General features: G+C 38.9%; 1 protein-coding gene across 1 annotated transcript; it reads left to right on the plus strand.

Annotated features, from left to right (window-relative positions):
- Positions 1 to 1,854: 1,854 nt before the first annotated feature.
- Positions 1,855 to 21,384, plus strand: LOC127869130 (uncharacterized). The gene is made up of 5 exons (XM_052411461.1): positions 1,855 to 2,113; positions 2,899 to 3,064; positions 8,801 to 9,017; positions 20,634 to 20,852; positions 21,112 to 21,384. Exons 1-5 carry the CDS (start codon positions 1,944 to 1,946, stop codon positions 21,369 to 21,371), a joined length of 1,032 nt encoding a protein of 343 aa, XP_052267421.1. The 5' UTR covers positions 1,855 to 1,943; the 3' UTR covers positions 21,372 to 21,384.
- Positions 21,385 to 23,497: the final 2,113 nt, after the last annotated feature.

The following is a 23,497-nucleotide window of genomic DNA, read 5'->3' on the forward strand; positions in this document are numbered from 1 at the left end:
TGTATCTCTGTCTATGACGTCATTCTTCCATTGTAGAACTCCTCGTGACGTCACGTTTTGGCAAGAACGTGAAACGGTACAACATCACAACATCACAAACGGCTGCATTGACGCCATAATAAAAACTGGACACAAGAAGGACATCTACCAAGTTGTGGTAAGTTTTTATACCTTTCTCAACATTATGTCATATGCCACCTGTACTGTACAAGTGTAGTAGCAAGCAGTGAACATCTCAAAACTGTATTGCTGTTTGTTTTTTTAATGTTGTGACGAACATTTACATTCGAAAGTGATGTGTTCATATGTATACGACCATTCTCCCCATACCTCTGATTCAAGTAGGGCAGTTAACAGATCTGATAAAAGCATGTGTACTAAGTAATTGGACATCAGCTAGCCAATTAAAAGTGTATGTTAACTGGCCGCCTCGATATGACTTGTATACTGTTGAAAACGGTGATCAATGGAAATAAACCCCGTTCTGCGAAAACTGGGCTTAATGCATGTGCGTAAAGAGTTAGTTCAGATTAGCCTGTGCAGTCCGCACAGACTTATCAGGGACGACACTTTTCGCTTTTACGAAATTTCTCATTAAAAGAAGATCTATTCCTGAGCGAAAATCAAGTCAAGGCGGAAAATGTCCTCACTGCGAACTGCACAGGCTAATCTGGGACGACACTTTACGTACATGCCTTAAGCCCTGTTTTCACAGAGCGAGGCTCATATCGCTGTTTTACAGGTAAACGATCCGGGAACGCTCGCCGCATTAACGGTTGAAATGGGACCCGTAATGGTTATGGACCTTGTCACCCACTCTCGCATGTATGAGATCTCAAACAGTACGTACAGGAGATGCGACCCTATTTGTCGCTAATTTGATTGCCTTTATAACTTATATTATCCGCGTTCTGTGAATACTGGGCTAAATGCATGTACGTAAAATGTCGTCCCAGATAAGCCTGTGCAGTCCACACAGGCTTATCAGAAACGACCCTTTCTGCATAGAATTGATTTTCGTTTATATGAGACTTCCTTTAAACGAAACATTTCATAAAGGCCGTAACTGCAGAGGCTAATCTGGGAGGATTCTTTACGAACATGCATTAAGCCCAGTTTTCCAAGAACGAGGCTTAGATAAGTTCCGCGCTAGTTTTAGGCCGGCGGTACGGAGGGAGATACATGCTGTTCGACTCCTACATGTTGTTGACCCGAGTCAGCAGCCGCTTGTTCTTCATCGGAGGTTACGTGGGCGAGCGCACAGACAATGAAGTTCAACTTTTCTGCTGGGACACTGAACAAATTAGGCTGTTTGTCCCGTTCTTGCAAATAGATAAGTTTCTTTATCGACGAGTTTCCTATCTAATTATTACATGAATTTACCAATAAAACGACATACCTTATATTATTTGTATAACTGACCACTGATATGTACACCCACAATTGTTCATATTGAGACTGGAATGACATCGATCTTTTCTGGTCAATTCAGAGGCAACTATATATTTCTATATCCAAACATCATTTCCCGTGTATTTAAATTATTATATACAAAGGCTCGCTTTCCACCAACATTATTTATCTCGTTTGATAAAATATGGTTTTAAATGACAACGCATGTCAGATCTTTTATATTTTGAATCACATAAGAACACATACAGATGCCGCAATCGAAGTTTGTTCTTACTTTTCATGTAAGTATTATGAAGGTCCTTATCTAATGAGACGAGTTCTTTTAAAACTGTTTTCTATGCACGTGCTTAAAGTGTCATTCCAGATTAGCCTGTGGAGTCCGCACAGGCTAATCAGGTACGACACTTCCCGCATATACTGGTATTTCTTTTTGTAGAGACTTCCTATAAACGAAAAAAAAACCGGAAAGTGTCCTTCTAGATTAGTCTGTGCAGTTACCATAGGCTAATCTGGGACGACACTTTACGCACATGCACCGAGCCCAGTCATCCCACAACGAGGTTCGAATGTATGTTTCAGAGATAGAACCTTTTGAGCTATGTGACAGAGAGGCCGTCAAAATTGTCATGGCAAACGTTTATCGTCTCGATGACGACCGTATTATGACCACGGGAAAAGGCGACAACTATGACTTCCGAGTGTATGACGTCAATGTATAGCCGACAGTGTAGCTCCGGACTAGACTGCGCGATTGTGCAAGCTGGTCTGGAGCTACGCTGGCCGCATAAAACGCGACTTATGTTTTAACTGTTCACATATGTTTAACTTAGCATGTGTGTAAAACAAAAACAAACAGTGCATATTAATACATGAAATAACACGTGGACCATATAGATGCAGAAAATCAATCATTTTGTAAATAAGTAATCAATGGTTTGAGATAATAAATCGTTTATGACGGGAAAATAATTTGGAATATTTCTTGTAATTTCGTGAAAATTGCAGAGACCACACGATATGAAATTACACGTAAGTATTGTACTTGCCGGATAAGAAGAAATGTTAAGACGTAAGTTATTTTACACATGGAACCCCGGGAATCCCATTGGAGCTACAATTTGTTTTAGATTTTTTACGTCCAGTTATTAAACTTTAGGCTATTAATTTCATGTTGTTTTCAATATTACTCTTTCTTAGCCTGTTTAAAACCATACATTCTACAAGTTGCCTGTGAGCAAATCGCTTGATCGCACCCTGCGTATTGATTCAACTCGGGTTTGTTCGTCCTTGCGTAGATTTATCTGTCACTGAATGAGTCATTCCACATAGCGTTGCCGTTGTAAACATTACATAATTTGTTGATGGTTTATATAAATTTTAATAGTTATTCGACATGACTAGATAATAATCCACACAATTCTGCTACCCATGCTTTTCTGTCAATGTCACAGGAATACAGTCCTTATTATATTATTTTATATTCAGTTCGACACCCTGCACTGGAGCGCCGATGGAACGTTTTTCTACACAACCAGCGATTACTTCTGGAAACACAAGGCTCCTGACGTCATCACGTGGACTATTTACCATGGAAACCAACCCACATCGACGCCTGGGGCTAAACGCAGTCTTCCCTTATATTCAGCCAAAGGTGACATACATGTTATTGTTATTTCTTTTCTGTTGTACTTTTGTACAACTGCCACAACAACTACTTCTACTTCTACTGTTACTAGCGGACGTGATACTTCTGCATAGGTATGATCCAGGTAAACATACACATTTCAAACAAGAGTTCTAACTTTTATTCAAATTGTCTCCCCTTTGTTAGCCAACCTGCCTCGTCTTACGATCAACGCTCCTGAATACGTCTAAACGGGCTACCAACCGGAAGTGGGAGATCCCGACACGGGCGATGAGATATTTGATTATAGAGTCCCAACGTTATGACGAAGGCGATGCGGTGCGAAAACAACCATTACATTGAACACACTCAGTGTTAGACATACTTATTATTAGCAACTACATAATGTTTTCCACGTTCGGAATTTATTTAAAGGGATCTTTTCACGGTTTGGTAAATTGACAAAATTGAAAAAAGTTGTTTCACATTCGCAAATTTTCGTTTTAGTTATGATATTTGTGAGGAAACAGTATTACTGAACATTTACCATAGTCCAATATAGTCATTATATGCATCTTTTGACGATTTGAAAACCTAAAAATTATAAAGCGTTGCAACGCGAAACGATTGAATAATTTGGAGAGTTCTGTTTTTGTCGTTAAATTTTGTGAAACTACGAAGATTGCTTATATAAGGTATAAAATACTTCACGTGTATGTACTCGGCGGAATAGCTCAGTAGGCTAAAGCGTTTTTACTTCAGGACTCTGGCAGGACTCCAGGGGTCACTGGTTCGAAACCTGGTCCGGGCAATGTTCTTTTCTTTTTTTAAATCTTATTCTTGATTTTTTTACTGCAGCTTTTACGATCCAATGTTTACATTTATCGATATAAAGCATTTAATGAATAAGTTAAAAAAATGCCAAAATCTGTGAAAAGGCCCCTTTAATGATGTCGGAATACCATCGATTCTAAACAATTTCGTGATCGACCTTATCAATTATTATTCAATCAATTAGTATACGATATATTTGAATTGGTCCTAATTAACTGTCCGTAAGGAAAATTTACGAAAACCGAAGACAAGATGAATACATTTGCTTCAAAATATACAAGCGATAAACATTAACAGCGGCACATCAGAAACCTCGCCATGTGATGGTACAGTGGATCAGTATCGGGTTCGAACACCAAACATCAAGGTTTCCATGGTTTCCACTCAGCATTTTTCTCAAAATACGTGTTTACATATTGTTGACCTTTTTATGAAATTATTTTAAGTTTTAAATATGTTATTATATATTAATTTTATTTATATTATAGTGTACTGTTTATGTCAGAGCAATACAATTAACAACATAACTCAGTCGCATTTTCTTTGAGGTGCAATTCTGCCAAGTAGTTCGTGTATCTGACTATAAACTGTTATCGTATGCAGTTGGTGTCAAGGCGGATTTTTACACATAATTTTGCCCACAAACTCGTTCATATACAAAGTCCATAAACAGATAATTATCGTATAGACATAAAACTATATAGAAAAATACGTAATTGGCTTTGTATTGCTGTAATTAGGAAACCGAGCGGATGAGATGTGGCCGCATTATACATGCATGTATGCAGGTCTCATCAAATATCCATATCAATTATAAACGGTACTTATTATCTTAATTCAGATTCGGCTACGATTATTTACGGTTTCAACGAAATATTCATAAGGGCCAGATTACATTTATCGTGAAATAAGATGCCAGAGTCTTTGCAAACATAATATAACTGACCGAAATCAGTTTCTTTTTACGATATAGTATACTATTAACACTGTATTAAAATCTTCATATTTTGTTGCAGCTAAATTAACTTGTTTTGCAAATGTTTATTTGGTACTGTAAAATCAGTACATGATTTTGTTACCTCTTCTCTTTATTTATACATAGTGGATCAATTTACAATTTATTAAACAGTCTTTACTAAGTCTATCAAGACTAAGTAAAAATCATAATAATTAAAAAAAACTTAACTGGCTCGTTTTCTCTTTCAAGTCGTGGTTTACATGACCACTTTTCTTTTAAAACTTTAAAAGCTCATTTACCTTTGCTTTGTTAGTTTCCCGATTAAAAGAACTTAAATTACCGGTAGATGTTTTAATTTCTATTTCTTTGATATTGACAGATCAATGTTTTACAAGGTCTTATTAACACAAATGTGAGTACATGTATAAATTTATGAATATATTGTTTGTGCCCATATCCTTTTCTAACTCCCGATGCATTGACTTTTAAGATAAATAAAATATAGTCGAACATAGTTAAATGTCGTTCAGAATATTTCAACATGAACATGTCATTTAAATTCATAACTGGTTATTCAAATTTATATTAATTTCTTAAAAAGATGTTCTCGACATGCCTGTATTTAAAACGCTATAAATGTAAATATTTCAAAGCGGTTGTCAGCAACATCAACATTTTGAGCACAAATACGAATTTCATATAGATCAAAAAGCGAATGTCAAGAAGTAATCAAGAAGTCGCTACTCTCAAGATTGATATCTGCTACAACGAAATTAACACGCAATATTTTTTTTCAAATTTTTATTGAGGAAAAGCAAATAACAAGAAGCAGTTGAGCATTCTTTTGCCACCTTGCGATGGTCTCATCTGAATAAATACTAAATACAGGTGTAAAACAGTTACAATTAAATATAACATAAAGGTTTAACAAAAACAACAACATTGTTTTCATTCAACATTGAATTCGAAATAGGATTCGGTTGAAATCAATGCAAAATCTGAACCATATGACTTAACTAGGTCTGAAAGCGGACAGTGTCGCCCCTGATTAGTCGGTGTGGACTGCACAGGCTAATCTGAGACGACACTTAACGCATATGCATTAAGCCCGATTTTTCCAGAGCGAGGCTAAAATGATTTTACAGATTTAGGATACCAAAGAATTGTGAATGGAACATCACGAAATATACCGGTAAGCAACAAAAAATATTGATGCAAATGTCATGTGCATCCAGATTCCCGCGAGAAGCGCTATAGGTTTGAATTATGCAATATTGTCATAAAAGCGATGGTCTATGAGCCGCGTCATGCGACAATGGGTCGTATGCCATAACCACTCACCTTATTCAACCACGTGACAAGAGTTTGTTCAGACCATTTAAAACTAGTAGATTATTGAAACAAATACGTTAATAAAAGTTTCGTTTATCTCGTAGAAGAATACATGCTGAGTCCGGTGTATCTGAAAAACACATGATAAGACCAAAAGTAAGTACATGATATTCCGCATCGGTCTTCATTTGGGTTTTAACAGACTGATTTGGGTTTATTAAACCCACTTCTAAAACCACACATGACCTATAAAGTTAGATAAGTCCTATTCACATTACATTGAATGTCCTTACCAACTTTATCATGTCAAGGTCTTTAAAAGTTCGAAATTAAGAAACATGCTATAGTAGAAGCAAAGCAGATATATAAGATAAAACAATATTTGACAGAAACGACTGCCAAAGTCAATGTCTTTTTGTGTTTCGACACGATCATCATTAGTTTACGAGGAAATACTATATCATAAGTTTAACAACAATCAAAGTACAAGGCATCCCTAAGCTGTCGAATGACTTTAACCCACTTATGCCTAACGTCTAGAAAAAAGGCCTTTGCAAACAGCGTAGAACCATATGAGACGCCGCATCGTGCGGCGTCTCATCTGGGTCTGCGCTGTTTGCTTAATGGAATTTCTGTAAGAAGTATTCTAAATATAGAAATAAATATACTAGACATCCCTAATTTTGGAAATAAATTGATTCAATTTAGAAGGATGGGAGAGTCCACTAGGCATAAATGGGTTATGATACATGTATATTGTTTCTCAAAAGCGATGAGTCCGTATGTTGTTTTGATTTGAAAAACAATGTCCAGTAGGAGCGATTTCTACAATATTTTATTTAATATTAACGTAATTAAGGAATGCATTTTAAAGGGACCTTTTCACGTTTTGGTTAAGTGACAAAATTCAAAAGAAATGTTTCAGATTCGTAAATTTTCGTTTTAGTTATGATCTTTGTGATGAAACAGTAATACTGAACATTTACCATGCTCTGAAATATACATTTTATGCATCTTTTGACGATTTAAAAACCTGAAAATTTTAAATTGTTGCAACGCGAAACGACTGAATAATCTGGGGAGTTCTGTTGTTGTCGTTATATTTATTTTGTGACACTACGAGGATTGCTTATATAAAGTATAAAATACATCATTCATTGTATGAGAACGGATGGCAGAGTGGTCTAAGCATTAGACTTTAACGTCAGGGGTCAGTGATTTGAGTCCAGTTGAGGGTTACTTTTTGTTTCTTTCTTGATTGTAAACTGGAGCTTTTAAGATCAAATGTTTAAATTTATTAAAATAAAGCACTACAATACATGCCAAAATCTGTAAAAACGGTCATTTTGAGTCCATACACAAGTCATTTAACTTTAGGCTTGCTATGCTGTTTAAGCATGTACTTAGACAAGACTTCAATATGGTGTCACATACATAGGTAATACGTATGCTTTTCATACCAAACCTGATACCGTAGAGATGGTAATTAAGGAAATATTTACAAAACAAATATGCTCGATTTGAATCATTATTCCAAACAATCACGGTTCAATATGGGAACATGAATGCTTTCGTCATAAAATGATTCGCGTTCTGAGAAAAATGGGCTTAATACATGTGCGGCAAGTGTCGTCCTAGATAAGCCTGTGCAGTCTGCACAGGCTAATCATGGACGATACTTTCCGCCTAAATAGGATTTTTCCTAAGAAGAAACTTCATTTAAACAAAGAATGTCGTAAAAGAGGAAAGTGTCGTCCCTGATTAGCCTGTGCGGACTGCATTATGCTCAGTTTTCTCAAAACGCGACTCAAATAAATGATAAAATGCTTCCATGAACGAACTGTAACATTGATAGAGCTACGACGCTTGACAGAGCCACGACGCTTGACAGAGCTACGACGCTTGACAGAGCCACGACGCTTGACAGAGTTACGACGCTATAACAAAGCCAGGACGCTTGACAGAGCCAAGGCTTGACATAAAAACGATGTTTGACATAGCCATAACGCTTGACAGAGCCACGACGCTTTGAAGAGCCACGACGCTTGACAGAACTATGACGCTTGACAGAGCCACGACGCTTGACAGAGCCACGGCGCTTGACAGAGCCAAGACGTTTGACATAGCCAAGACGCTTGACAGAGCCACGACTCTTAACAGAGCCACAACGCTTGACAGAGCCACGACGCTTGACATAGCCACGACGCTTGACAGAGCCACGACGCTTGACAGAGCCACGACGCTTGACAGAGCCACGACGCTTGACAGAGCCACGACGCTTGACAGAGCCACGACGCTTGACAGAGCCACGACGCTTGACAGAGCCACGACGCTTGACAGAGCCACGACGCTTGACAGAGCCACGACGCTTGACACAGCCAAGACGTTTGACAGAGCCACGACGCTTGACAGAGCCACGACGATTGACAGAGACATAACGCTTAACAGAGCAATGACGCTTGACAGAGACATAACGCTTAACAGAGCAATGACGCTTGACAGAGCCATGACGCGTCTTAGGATTGGAAACACACTGTAACTCGGTGGCGCAGGAGAGTATGTCATCGTTCTGGAACCGTTGTCGGGAGCCCTTCACGGCTGCCAACATTCTGCTACACTGCAACCTCTTTTCATTGCAGAGGCGCCGGCTTCGAGCCGCATTGCACTCCCATGGACTAGTGTTAAACCTTTTCATCGAGGAGCGATGCAAAGGCCCGGTCTTGTCTGTGCTGTCCAAATATCTACTGGACATTGTGATAACTGACAAGATCTTGGTCTTTGGGAAAGAGGCAGTAAATCCCACCAACGTATCATACATCTTGCGCGGAAACATACCAGGGTTGATTCTAGTAACAGGTAACGCATTCTTATAATTATTGGAGTGATAGGTGCAATGCTAATTATTATTAAATATTAATAAAAACTTTGTATAATAGTATAGTCAAATTTCATATTATAAATACGTATTTAATGATTGTAACAGTCAATACAATACTATATTAACACTTACGTACGCTCTGCGTGTCATACCCTGGGAATGTATAGTCCAGTATATTCCTTATGCCCTTAGGAATACACTGTTTTAGACCACTATTGTGGACTCAAGAATGGTTACACGATTTTGCTATGATTTGACATAGTGACCTAGTTTTAAACACGTGACTAAAATTCTATCTTTATATAATATTCAAACAGTCCAATATTTTCTGACTAAGTTCCATAAAGATGAGATGGAAAACGTGGTCTCTAGATTTGTAACGATCTGAAATATTTCGATACACACATACCGCACACCAAATGATGCTGGACGCTTGACATAGGATGATTACAGAAGCTCACTTTGAGCACGGAGAGACGTTCTTTAAACGAAAAATATCATAAAAGCGGAGAGTGTCGTCCCTGATTAGCCTATGCGGGCGGCACAGGCTAATCTGGGACGACACTTTACGCACATGCATTAAACCCCTTTTTCACAGAGCACGGTCCAAATATATTAAAAGATCACTAGTAAGAACAATAAAATAAGAAAGCATAGATAAACACATAAGTTTAACAATTTATACCAAACAACTCAACAAGAAAGTGTTAATTGTCATTCTATACAGTCATGCGCCTTTTATGCTCTCTAGAAACTATTTTTATAAATATGTAATGTTGATCTTATCAATATGTTATATTATGTGAAGTTTTATTTACCTTAAACTTAAATGTCTATTTTATTATTTTATCCACATTTCATGAAGTCAATGTCGAAACAATGACACCTGAGTTACTGCACTGATTACCATGGCACCATGTTGAATACTTAATTGTAACATGTACTGTTACAATTTTGTTACACGTATACACTATATGGGTCTTGTTCTGAGAAAACTGGGCTTAATGCATGTTCGTTAAGTGTCGTCCGAGATTAGCCTGTGCAGTCTGGACAGGCTAATCAGGGACGACACTTTACGATTTTTTGGTATTTTTGGTTTCAAGAAAGTCCCTTCGTATCGAAAATCAAGTTTTGGCGGAAAGTGTCGTCCCTGATTAGCCTGTGCGGATTGCACAGGCTAAACTGGGATAACACTTTACGCTTATGCATTAAGCCCAGTTATCCCAAAACAAGGCCCAAATAGTTTCATCATGTGATCTTTATAAAAGTGGTATACTCTTCTTTTCTCTCTCTTCTCGCTATAGTTCCAAGCTGCAGAGAAAGAAAAATACTGAAATAATATCACGTTATCATATTTATTATAATAAAACGACGCCGAAGTGTGTCTGGTGCCATGTGGAGTACGTAATTGTCACGTGAACTCTTACAATTTTTGTTACACGTATACACTATATGTTCATAAAGTGGTTCTATGATCAAACACTTTAACGATTTCCTAAATAATAAAGCACGGTTTAGCGGAAAGATCTCGATGGCATATCTCACTGAACCTGATTTCCTCGTTGTGATCATCCCCCAACTTGGGAATGTAAAACTCGTCTATTGCTTGTTTTATGTTGTAATGCCCACTTCATACAGAGAATATGTTACTATTCTATCATTGCATAATTTATCGAATCGGCTAGGCTTAACATACCATGGCCTGAAATGCGTTTATGAGTGTTTTGACCCTTTACCACTTAGATACGTATTTTCAAGCATGTGTAGTCCCTTAGAAAGTACTTTTAAATTAAAGGCCTTTCTTCAAGTTTGTAAGGCTTCCTTTCCAACACTTAGATACTGGTGAGTAGCAAACAACATAAAACCTGAACAAATTGCAAGTTACTCCAAGGCTGTTCTGGTTTTATGCTGTTTGCACATAGTCATTTTCACTTTGCTTCTGAATGGGAGAGGGTTTAATATTATACTGCGTGGTTGATATATACGTGAATTCTTCAGCAAATACAAAAGGTTTTTGCAAGTAAAAAAAACTAACGTAATAAAAAGTATTTAAAAACATCTTATCCTAATGCTCACGCACGCGCATTGGCAATAATCAAATTGTAGTTCGGCCGAGTTAGATACATTGCTTCTTTCAAATCAGATAGTGTTGCAATCTACTATTGTTCTTATCACTTTCTCGCTGATATGGCTGGAATGTGAGCGGCATTAAAAAAGGTATTCAAGGTCATACAATGGCGAAAAATACGAATCTCGGAATGACGTCGCCAAATTGTCTGTCACGTGATTGCATCCCACTTTTATTTATAATCTGAATCAGCCTGTTAACAGATTTATTTCTGAGAAAACTGGGCATAATGCTTGTGCGTAAAGTGTCGTCCCAGATCAGCCTGTGCAGTACATTTTCGTTAAAATGAAGTCTCTTCTTAGCAAAAATCCAATTAATGCGGAAAGTGTCGTCCCTGATTAGCCTGTGCGGACTGCACAGGCTAATCTGGGACGACACTTTGTGCACATGCATTATGTCCAGTTTTCTCAGACTCATTTAGTACAGTTACTCAGGACTATGAAATATCGGTTGAATGGTTTCAGTGTAAAATTGTATTGTTGGTTTATATCAAATCGCTCCATTGGTGCAAAATGGTACCACATACCGTTAAATTTAAAGTACACAAGGTACCTTTTTGCACCATGGGTCGAAATAAAACTATGAAGCGCACGCGAATGAAATTGATAAAGACTGATCCTTTTATGCTACTTTGAATTTTGAGCTGAAAATACTGCCTATGATTGGTCGGGTAAGTAAGGGCATAAGATTGCTGATGATGGGCGTTAGGTTACAAAAGTTAACATATTATCAGAACTGTTAAAATAACTATATTGACTGTGATCTGTGAAAAAGGGGTTAAATGCATTTGCGTAAAGTGTCGTCCCAATCTGGGACGACACTTTACGCATATGCATTAAACCCCTTTTTTTACAGAGCATGAACCCATTATAATCTGCTCTTGGTCTGCCATCCACGAGTGTTATTTGAAACCTTGGCGTTGACCCATGCCAAGTTTTGTTTTTAACTATGACTTGCAAGATTCAAAGGCTGACACTGGGACGGATGATTTAAGTCTATAAGTAAGGGAATATTTAATATATATACCCATTACGTAGTTGTTAGATCATCAGGGGAATATTAGAGGAGACTAAAAGTTGATACGCTCCGCTTATGGAAATTACAGATAATTTTCATAGTTCACAAGAGGTCTCTAAAAAGAGAGTTTTATCGTCCATTTTTTCGCGATAAAATCTTCTGTCTACATTACCTGCACATTGAATATGTAATGAATTTCAAAACGGAAGATTACAGATTAGTTCTGAAGTTTTGGAATCCTACCTTTGCGCAGAGAGCCGGTGTGGTTTTATGTGATATGGATGAGAAGAAGAAAGAGAATTGTTATTTTTTTAAAGTGTTTTCAGACATAATTTAGAATTTCAAAGTACCAACTTCTGTTATGGACTACTTGTTTTCTCCTGTTTTGTTTCCATAAATTTTCAGCGGAATTCCAAATGATAGAACGAGTACGCAGCGAAATTGAAGGTCAAGTAGAACTTGAAGTAATTAGTACATTTAACAAACTACCTAAGCTGTCGCTAAGCAAACAGACGACAATGCACTCTGATTATAAGAGCAAATACAACATTTATAAAAGAAAAATTTATTTAGTTTCAAACAAAGTCCGTGTAATGTGCATAATATTCATGAAAGAACACTGAGTAAAATTAAATGCAGTCGTTGCAAACTCATGGGCAATGGTCAGTGGATACAGAGTCCGTCCATATACCGTATTTTCGTTTTTCGTCTTAAATTTGACAACCTTAATACGAAAATAAACACATATTTAATTCGTTTACCGATTTTGAAAGAACCTCAACTTACAACTACTGAAAACCAAATAATTTTCTTTTTTGTTGTTCTCATAAAACAAACATAAATAAAACATAGCCGTTAATTATACAGGTATGTTGTTAAACGTCAGAATAAGAAATATGAAATAAGACTCTTAATATTATTGCTTATTTATTTTTAAGTTTCATTACTCATTTCCAAAAAAAGATAGTTATCATCTATACAAAAAGTAAATGCAGCTTTATAACAAAAAACAACAACATTATTTTAACGTTGGCGCGTATATTAATTCGGTATATTGAAATTCCTATAAGCTTCTTAAAAACAAACAACAGTTTGTTTATGACTTGAAACTTAAGTGTTTTCGTTCAAAAAATTATTTTATGTGTATTTAAAATATGTCATGCATTAACCCATTTATGCCTAGCGTCTAGAAAAAAGGCATTGGCAAACAGCGCAGACCCAGATGAGACGCCGCTTGAGGCGTCTCATCTGTGTCCGCGCTGTTTGCTTACAGGAATTTCTGTAAGAAATATTCTAAATATATAAATAAAAAAACTAGACATCCCTAATTTTGGAATGAAATTGATCCAATTTAAAATAATGGGAGAATCCACTGGGCATACATGGGTTAAAAGTCCCATTGGTCTTAGTTGCGCTATGGCTTTAAACTCCCTATTGTAAACACTATTTTCATATGACAAAATGTTCTTCCTTTGATATTGTATCCGCATTTCTCCTTCCCACATGCTTCAATAGCATAACTTTGATTTCCGATTCTTCTTAAATTATTCAAATCGACAGCTTTCCCTCATGACATCATCAAACGTTACTAAAACAAAACTTTTGTTGTTATTGAAGTATCTGGTTGACACATTCATTTCCTCGCATTTTCATTTTCGACCGCCGAATTAAAAAAAAAGTACCAGCTTGCACTCCTCCTGTTCAATATTATGGGCACAAAATACGTTTCACGAAATACGTTTCCTTTCATGTTATGCTCAATTATTCGTTTACTAATGAAACGCTATTTTCTACCGCTACATTATTGCAGTTTATTGTTAGTGATGTTCCGAATAAGAATTGTATCTCGATAACAGAAGCTCTGAATTATAAGTTCTGTTAATTTATAACTTAATTGAACATAAAATGTACAAAATTATTTTAATTTTGCGCACACCAATACTAATAAGTGCTGCGATTCATTCGAAAGATCCCATGATACCACATTTTAAAAGGCATTCTAACAAAGATTAAATACGGGCCGTACTCTGTGAAAAGAGGGTTTGATGCATGTGCGTAAAGTGTCGTCCCAGATTAGCCTGTGAAGTCCGTACAGGCTAATTAGGGACGACACTTTCCGCTTTTACGGTATTTTTGGTTTGCAGATAGTCTCTTCTTATAAAAAAACAGTTGATTTGCCTCTTTACAAATAGTTTAAATAATCAAGCTCGCGTAACGAGAGCCTACACGATTGCAATGTGAATATATAAGTCGTGTTCTGAGAAAACTGGGCATAATGCATGTGCGTTAATGGTCGTCCCAGATTAGCTTTGTAGCCGCACAGGCTGATCAGGGACGACATTTTCAGCTTTAACAGAATTTTTTGCTTAAAGGAAGTCCCTTTTTACCAAAAATCTAGCTTAAGCGGAAATTGTCGTCCCTGATAAGTCTGTGCGGACTGTAGGCACATACATTAAGCCCAGTTTTCTCAGTACACGAATTATATTATTATTGAAATATCAAATTAATTTATGAACATGACTGATAAATGTTATAAAACATCAAATACTTCATATGTTCTTACTTCATGGAAAATTCACGAGCAAATTAACGCCGATACCGACAAATTGACTCGTGTTTGATATATAATTGATAACAATTTGTCCATGTTTTCTATGAACGAATTTGCACAAATTGGGATTACACAACTGAGTACCTGTTTTGAGTACAAGAAAGCAAAACATTATTTGCCATTGAAAAAAACGTTACGTTATTATTCTCGACTTCGTTTGAAATGTATTAAAGTCGTTAATACAATATCGTTTTATCGTTTTAAAAATAGTAATACGATCGTATATACGCGTAAGTCCTCAGCAAGTTTTGATTGTACAAACAGTATATGCAAGGGTATAAAGCTTTCAGTGTCGCGATGTTCAGGGACTGTTTCTTCTGAACTTGTATTCAAGCTTATTATTAATTAACGTTTAAATTGCCAGTTACATAGTACGCTATTTGCTGTTTTCAGTATATAAAGCTTTAGTTGTGTATTTTATAAGCATTCGCTATTTAAATGGTATGTGGGTCATGAAAACTGAAAAAAAGATTTATCAAAATTACAAAATACGCGATGCAAAACGCGAACTTCACGAGGCAGTCAGCAAAACAGAACAAACTGGTTAAACAGTAACAAATTACATGCAAACACTTTAAACTTACATAAGATTTTTAAAGCACATAATCGGAACGACTGACACAAAATATTTGTTGCAAAATGAGAACTTTTGTGTTTTTTTAAAAACCTTATTGCCGGGATTTAACCATTAATCCTGTGAAAGCATTTCTTAAGTATGTTTTCGTTTCGTATGTATCATATCGGCTGTGCTCTGGAAAAAGGGGGTTGATGCATGGGCGTAAAGTGTCATCCCAGATTAGCCTGTGCAGTCCTAACAGGCTAATAGGGACGACACTTTCCGCCTAAATTGGACTTTTCTAAGAATATACTTTCTTCAAACTAATATTGTAATAAAGGCTGAAAGTGTCTTCCCTGATAAGCCTGTGCGGACTGCACAATTCAATCTGGGACGACACTTTACGCACATGCATTAAAACCTCTTTTCACAGAGCACGGCTCATATGTATGGGTCTGTGGCTTTAGTATAAATCCCTTTATCTCACGGAAACATAGTAAATAAGAGCCAGTGTATTGAGCGAGGGTGCATCCATGACGTTCAGTTACGGGTTGGTTGGCGGAAGATCGTGTTTGTGATCAGCGGTTCTTGTTTCGCGCATGTTTGGGGCAAAAGAAGACCATTCATGTTGCTTTGGCCCACTTCATTGTGCCCAAGGACTCTGTAATGACGGTATGAAGGTCTGCGTAGAACTTTGTTTTCACTTCTTCTGGGTAAAGGCTTAAGAGCTGAGCATAGTACGATGCTTCCTTCCTTTCATAAATGGGAGCTAACTGGGAAGTCTACGATGTCATTTCCGTATCTGACGAGTTCGTTCTATATCAGAGCTATTCTAGTGTGGTATGTCTGTATGGTACCTGCGCACAGGTTTGCGCACGTAAAATACGTCTAACGTGAGAAGAACTGTTCTCGTTCTATTTGTTTTCTTTTTGTTCCGACTGCTGGTGTAGAGCCCCCTTCCAGCCGCGATAAGAAGTCTTGGGAAGGTTTGAGCGAGCAATTTTTATGACACCTTTTCTAGGCCTTTCCTCATACCTGTAAGTGAGCAGTGCATTCTTAAAGAGGGCTGCTCAGTCGTTTATGGATCTGCCGGACTCCACTGCTGCTCCTTGTAACTTAAGGGGGAACCAATAACCTAGACCGCCTGCGTGCAGGATTACGCCTACGGCTTCCAGTGTGCCCGCATCTGCCGGTTCGTCGTTCGCCCGTCGCCACAGCACTTGTTGTTCTGATCGATGGGGCGAGGTTGATGATGGCAGAATGACTTGTGTGATGACTTAAATTTGAGTGAGGAAGATTTTCGCAGTTCGTCGACGAACAGGGTCGAGACGGCTTGAGACAGAGACGGATGTAGTGGACGTCCACGATTTCCTTTGTGTCTTGTCGTGCCCGTAGCGTGCCACAACGCCTTGCTGAGAATCACCTTCTTGCCCGTTGATCGTCTGGTGGTTCCTCCGCGCAGTCCGCCGATTCCAGTATTCACGGTAGAGATTCTTAATTCATCGAGGGTTTAAGAGTACCACCACGCTGGCATGAGTAGGTGCCGTCTTAATACGTTTCGAGTACTTGACACGTGATACCATTGGGCGTTTTTCTTTATATAAATCCCGTTTTTTAAAATTTTATCCAGAATCCCAAAGTACAGTTTTTTCCATAGACTTATTAAATGTTATAGAGTGCACGGGCATACATCACTCTGCAATAGAAACCTGCCATCTTAACTCGTTATATCAACATGCTCAATGATCACATTTCGTGTTTAAAAAGTCCTAAGGCCATTGATAAGCGTCAAATTATCCCAACAAGAGTTGTTCATGATTATGGATAATACGGTTTGTTTGCAATTTCAGATTCAACATAACAATTATCTAATGTGTGAACCCGCCCGTGAACTTGACCTACACGGTTGCCTGAGAAAATCAAAATTTGAGGATTCACGACTTATTCAATGCAGAAATAACTACCCTTTCTGGAAATGTACATGTATTGTAATATTTTGACAGATGCTGGGTCAAATTTTAAGAAATAACACGATACACAATTCGCGTGACCTACGTTCATTTACATGGACATTAGATATGTACATTTTCAGAAAGGAAATTCATTTCTGCGTTGAATAAGACCGAGTTCATGGAAATCGATGCACTATAGATGAAGTTATGGATGTTCAAAGCGATGTGTGTTTTCGGGTTGACTGTATAAATAAATAAATATATTTATATATATATATATATATATATATACATATATATTTCATTGGCGTGTTTTTTCACCGTTTACCTTTTCACGGAGGATTTACCGATTAAAGCGATATTTCAAAGCCAATGTAGTAATGTCTACATTTACATTCACCCAACCTTGTTTCTTAGACAGACGCCGTTAACGTTGCCTTTGGTAAACCTGCGTGGAAAATCGTTATAAAAATATATTGTAAAATGTAAAACCGTTCAATCGTTTATATAAAAAGATTGTCAAAATATAATGTTTCGTATCAGAATCTTTTTATGTGTTGTAAGTCAATATGTTTGGTCAAACAATGCCGTGTTTGGTAATGCATATTTACACAACTCTCTTCGGCGTATGGAATTCAGACATGTCTAGTAATAGACAATTAACAAGAACCCTAACCATATGAGTCGCGTTCTGAGAAAACCGGGCATAATACATGTGCGTTAAGTGTCGTCCCAGATTAGCCTGTGCAGTCCGCACAGCTAATCAGTGACGACACTTTCCGCTTTTATGTCATTTTTCGTTTAAATGAAGTCTTTTCTTAGCAAAAATACAATTAAGGCGTAAAGTGTCGTCCCTTATTAGCCTGTGCGGGCTGCACAGGCTAATCTGGAACGACACTTAACGCACATCTAAGAAAAAAACATAAATTCATCTTCAATTACAGGCTACATGGACAAATCCTTGAAGTCGTAGACAGTGCTAACTAGTTAGGTGTTTCCATTTCAGATGATCTTTCTTGGAACAAACATATTACCAACATTACAACGAATGCTAATAAATCTCTTGGTTTCATCCGCAGGAATATACAGACTATAAATGAAAACATCAGAGAAGTAGCCTATAAGACCTTAGTTAGAATATGCGTCCTCTGTCTGGAGTCCACATACCAAACAAAATGGTGACAAAATAGAAAAAGTACAACGTAGAGCAGTCCGCTTGGTGAAAAACGACTTCTCATTCTACAGCAGTGTAACCGGTATGCAGACTGAACTTGGCTGGCAGACTTTGAAGGACCGACGTGACCTCTCCTGACTGACCCTTTTTTACAAAATTGTGTATGGCTTGGTAGCCATTTCGCCGCCATCATATCTTGAGAGGCCTATGAGGATGACTCGTCATATGCACCCACTCTCATTCAGACAAGTCCATACATCAGCCAACTACTTTAAATATTCCTTCTTTCCTTACACCATAGTTCTTTGGAACGGCCTACCGGCCTCAGTTGTACAGCAGGCAGACCTAGAGGGGTACAAGCAGCCTACCGGCCTCAGTTGTACAGCAGGCAGACCTAGAGGGGTACAAGCAGCCTACCGGCCTCAGTTGTACAGCAGGCAGACCTAGAGGGGTACAAGCAGCCTACCGGTCTCAGTTGTACAGCAGGCAGACCTAGAGGGGTACAAGCAGCCTACCGGCCTCAGTTGTACAGCAGGCAGACCTAGAGGGATACAAGCAGCCTACCGGCCTCAGTTGTACAGCAGGCAGACCTAGAGGGGTACAAGCAGCCTACCGGCCTCAGTTGTACAGCAGGCAGACCTAGAGGGGTACAAGCAGCCTACCGGCCTCAGTTGTACAGCAGGCAGACCTAGAGGGATACAAGCAGCCTACCGGCCTCAGTTGTACAGCAGGCAGACCTAGAGGGGTACAAGCAGCCTACCGGCCTCAGTTGTACAGCAGGCAGACCTAGAGGGGTACAAGCAGCCTACCGGCCTCAGTTGTACAGCAGGCAGACCTAGAGGGATACAAGCAGCCTACCGGTCTCAGTTGTACAGCAGGCAGACCTAGAGGGGTACAAGCAGCCTACCGGCCTCAGTTGTACAGCAGGCAGACCTAGAGGGATACAAGCAGCCTACCGGCCTCAGTTGTACAGCAGGCAGACCTAGAGGGGTACAAGCAGCCTACCGGCCTCAGTTGTACAGCAGGCAGACCTAGAGGGGTACAAGCAGCCTAGCGGCCTCAGTTGTACAGCAGGCAGACCTAGAGGGGTACAAGCAGCCTACCGGTCTCAGTTGTACAGCAGGCAGACCTAGAGGGATACAAGCAGCCTACCGGTCTCAGTTGTACAGCAGGCAGACCTAGAGGGGTACAAGCAGCCTACCGGTCTCAGTTGTACAGCAGGCAGACCTAGAGGGGTACAAGCAGCCTACCGGCCTCAGTTGTACAGCAGGCAGACCTAGAGGGATACAAGCAGCCTACCGGCCTCAGTTGTACAGCAGGCAGACCTAGAGGGGTACAAGCAGCCTACCGGCCTCAGTTGTACAGCAGGCAGACCTAGAGGGGTACAAGCGTTGCCTTAGCCCCACTCTACTCCCCAGTCGTCCCTGAATGCACAAAACAGCGATTTTTAAACAATTTTTAACCTATAAATATGTTTCTTCTTGTTTAACACTATCACACTTTTATCTTCACCTCACTTTCATGCTTTGAAGTCTCCCTTTCAATGCTTTTAAACCTTTTATTCTTGCACTGACACGCGCACCTGCCAAAAGTACCCGCAAGGGGGTTCCGGCAGTATTGAAAGATAGATAGACATACATTAAGCCCAGTTTTCTCAGAACGCGGTTCTTATATGCGTCGTGTAGGACATTCGTCACTTGTCTAAAATAAAAGAAAAGCGGATGGTTACAATAATTTCTGTCACGAGTATGCATCTGCATATAGTGATAATTCCTATACTCAGGACTTGTCCATCATTGCGCGTGTCAATAAAATATCAAAATAATACTAAATAAAATGCATTGAATCAAACATTGTCCATATATGGACAATATACTCACGTTAAAGCATCAAAGGGCAGTGTATCGGGCATATCCATAGTTTGAATATTAGCTGTTTATTGGACGAGTTGATATCAAAGTAATAAACGCTCTCGAGTTCGTTATCTGGGACTAGAACCAGTACTTGGTGTTTATAGGGGTAATCTAAAGAACGCTCCCTTAGTGGGGGTCGAACCCATGACCTTCCGATTGCTAGGCGGACACCATGCCCACTACACCACTGAGACCTCTAAGTCTATGGCCGCTAAGTCTTCAGTTGTAATACACGTATTTCAGGTGATAGACTTAGAGACGTCGAGCTTTACGTCGGGTTATCGGAGGCCGGCGTTCAATCTCGTGAAGGGTTTCACCCTGGAGAGGTCGGCGTTTCATACACGTTTGAGCTAGCTACACCGGTGTACGGACAGTGGGTACGGATTACGCTTAGCACTCCTAACGATGTACTCACTCTGTGCGAGGTTAAGGTGGAAGGTGCTCCGTACTCTGCAGCCAATGGTAGGTAAGATATTTATACAACTATTCTTTCTCGGTTTCATATTGAAAAATACAAAATGTATATGCAACTGGTCGGCGTTGGAACAGGCTCATTACGTGAAAAAACACGTGAATTTATATTTGAGGATACATGTATTAACTGACCAGTGCCTAGAAGACAGTAGATAGCGACGATGCCGCAGTCAAAACATATCCATACATGTACAAACAAATCCTATTACAAATGCTCGTTCAAGTTTTGACATGTTCTCGTCTTCAGGCACACGTTATTCGGTTTTCCAAAGATATGTTCACACTGGCACTGCAATCGACGTTTCCGCGAAGGTCCTGTCAAATCTCTGCGCATCAAGCTGTTCCAAAACAGAGAACTGCATCAGTGCCCACTACAACAAAGCGACCTTGACCTGCAGCCTGTTCGATTTCTTGGCATTCCATCAAAGAGATGTCGAAAATGACATCACTGTTGTCAACAGTATTGCCATAACAGAGAATTCAAGGACAAAGTTGTTCGGGACATAAACCGTCAATTTTTCTGTCTTGTATTTCAAAGCCACGTTTAGCAAATTGCAATTATCACTATATTCAACAAAACAAATGCGATAACCGTATCTATCACCAATATACATGCAAATCAGCTGTACAAACAGTAGACACACCTTACTATATCACACGTTCCTTTAAGTAATGGCAATTGGTTATTTTCAAACCCGTCAGACACAAGACACAAGCCATTGATTCAATACAAAACACTGCAGGCACACAAAGAAAAATGATTTAAAATTCAGTCACCGCCGTAGGAAAGGTCAAACTCGGTTAGCAGCTAGAGCGTGCGCGTCGCGACCGAGGCGAGAGTCGCCCGCAGAAGATCTACTCACTTGTGCGGGTGACTCTGCTTATCCAGCTGAGTCCGTCACCCTCGAGCAGGACGTCTTCCACACTGCTGGGATTGCTGTCTTCTCCAAGATGCAGCAGACTTGTCACCCGCTGTTTATCGTCGAGAGCTCGCTGACCCAGACCTGCCAGAGGTCCCGTCTGTAGAGGGACGGTGATAGTGGGACAGCAAGATCACCAGTGTGGAGGAAAGACAGGGCGGACCTGGGGCTACTTTTACGCTCGGAGTAGCTACTAGAACATCGAGGGGGTGGCCTTATATAGGGACCCCGGGACGGCGGTCCTCAGTACGCTCAACGCACTGGGAAAACTGTCTCGGGGATGAAGACGAAGGCCGGTGACGGCAAGTGGGCCATAAAGGCGGAGCTGTGTGCTGCAGTCCCTTGGCGGTGCTACGTTCAGACATGAATTTGTCTTGAGATTGTCTATCTACCAGTGCACATTGAGGTCTCATTGGCCACCGTGCACTGGTCTATTTGGATCTAAATTATATATTTGGCGAATACCCGGAAAAACAGAGGTAAATTTGACCTACTTTGGCTCAAAATTAAACTTTCTCCCATGAAAGGTCACAGGGGCAGGTCGGACTATAAAGACCTCGTGAAGAGGCCAGTAGGACCTGTCAATAAACTCTGATTCACACTCTCAGTTCAATTCCCGTTTTTGGCAGCATGTGAGTTTGGTTGGTTGTCACCATACCGTACAGGTGGGGTTTCCTACTGCCCCCCTCAAAAAAACAAAGAAACAACAACAAAAAACACAAAAAAAACAACACAAAACCACACCAGAAAGGAAAAAATATTAATCCTGACTTATAAATAAAGATAAAATAGACGTTCTATGCTTTTAAAGTTAAAACAAAAGTTTAAGTACTGTTTTATTATTTTCCTTCGTGAGAACACATCATGTGTCCTCACATGATTTATTATGTATTTCTTCGTGATTAAAACATATGGTTTGTTGATTGTTGATTAAAGCCACACACTTTGCCTCTGACCATAAATGAAATTCTTGTTAATCAATACATATAGATGCAATTTGAAAATGTGCAAAATTGTCATTAAATCTAAAGCCTAGTTAGCAAGTTATTTATAATTTTTCAAACTGTACCGCTTTTAAAACCGAAAGTAGGATTTCTAGACGTATACGTCCATTTCGACAAACGCGATTATTTTTAAGTTTTAAAACGCAAAAAGACGGATTTCTACCTTGTAACCACCAGATATACTGTAATTGGCATAGATAAAATTAAATATATAGCCTAGTTAGCAAGTAATTTATTATTTTTCAAACGGTTCCGCTTTTAAAACAAACCGAAAGTAGGATTTCCAGACGTATACGTCCATTTCGACAAACGCGATTACTTTTAAGTTTTAAAACGCAACAAAATATGGATTTATACCTTGTAATCATCGGATATATTCTAATTGACATAGATAAAATTAAATATATAGCCTAGTTAGTAAGTAATTCATAACTTTTAAACGGTACCGCTTTTAAAACCAAAAGTAGGATTTCAAGACGTATACGTCCATTCCGACAAACACGATTATTTTTAAGGTTTTAAGCGCAAAAAAGACCGATTTCTACTTTGTAACCACCAGATATATTCTAATTGGCATAGATAAAATATGTTTCTTATTTATACTTACATTTACTGTGCCAAATAAGTTGTTTGGCTTTGAGACGCAGTTTTTTCCACATATTCAAATAACACTGTATCATCCGCGTCATGCGAAAATCGGTCTTATGGC

Source organism: Dreissena polymorpha, chromosome 2 (assembly GCF_020536995.1).
Source record: "Dreissena polymorpha isolate Duluth1 chromosome 2, UMN_Dpol_1.0, whole genome shotgun sequence".
Taxonomy (NCBI): Eukaryota; Metazoa; Mollusca; class Bivalvia; order Myida; family Dreissenidae; genus Dreissena; species Dreissena polymorpha.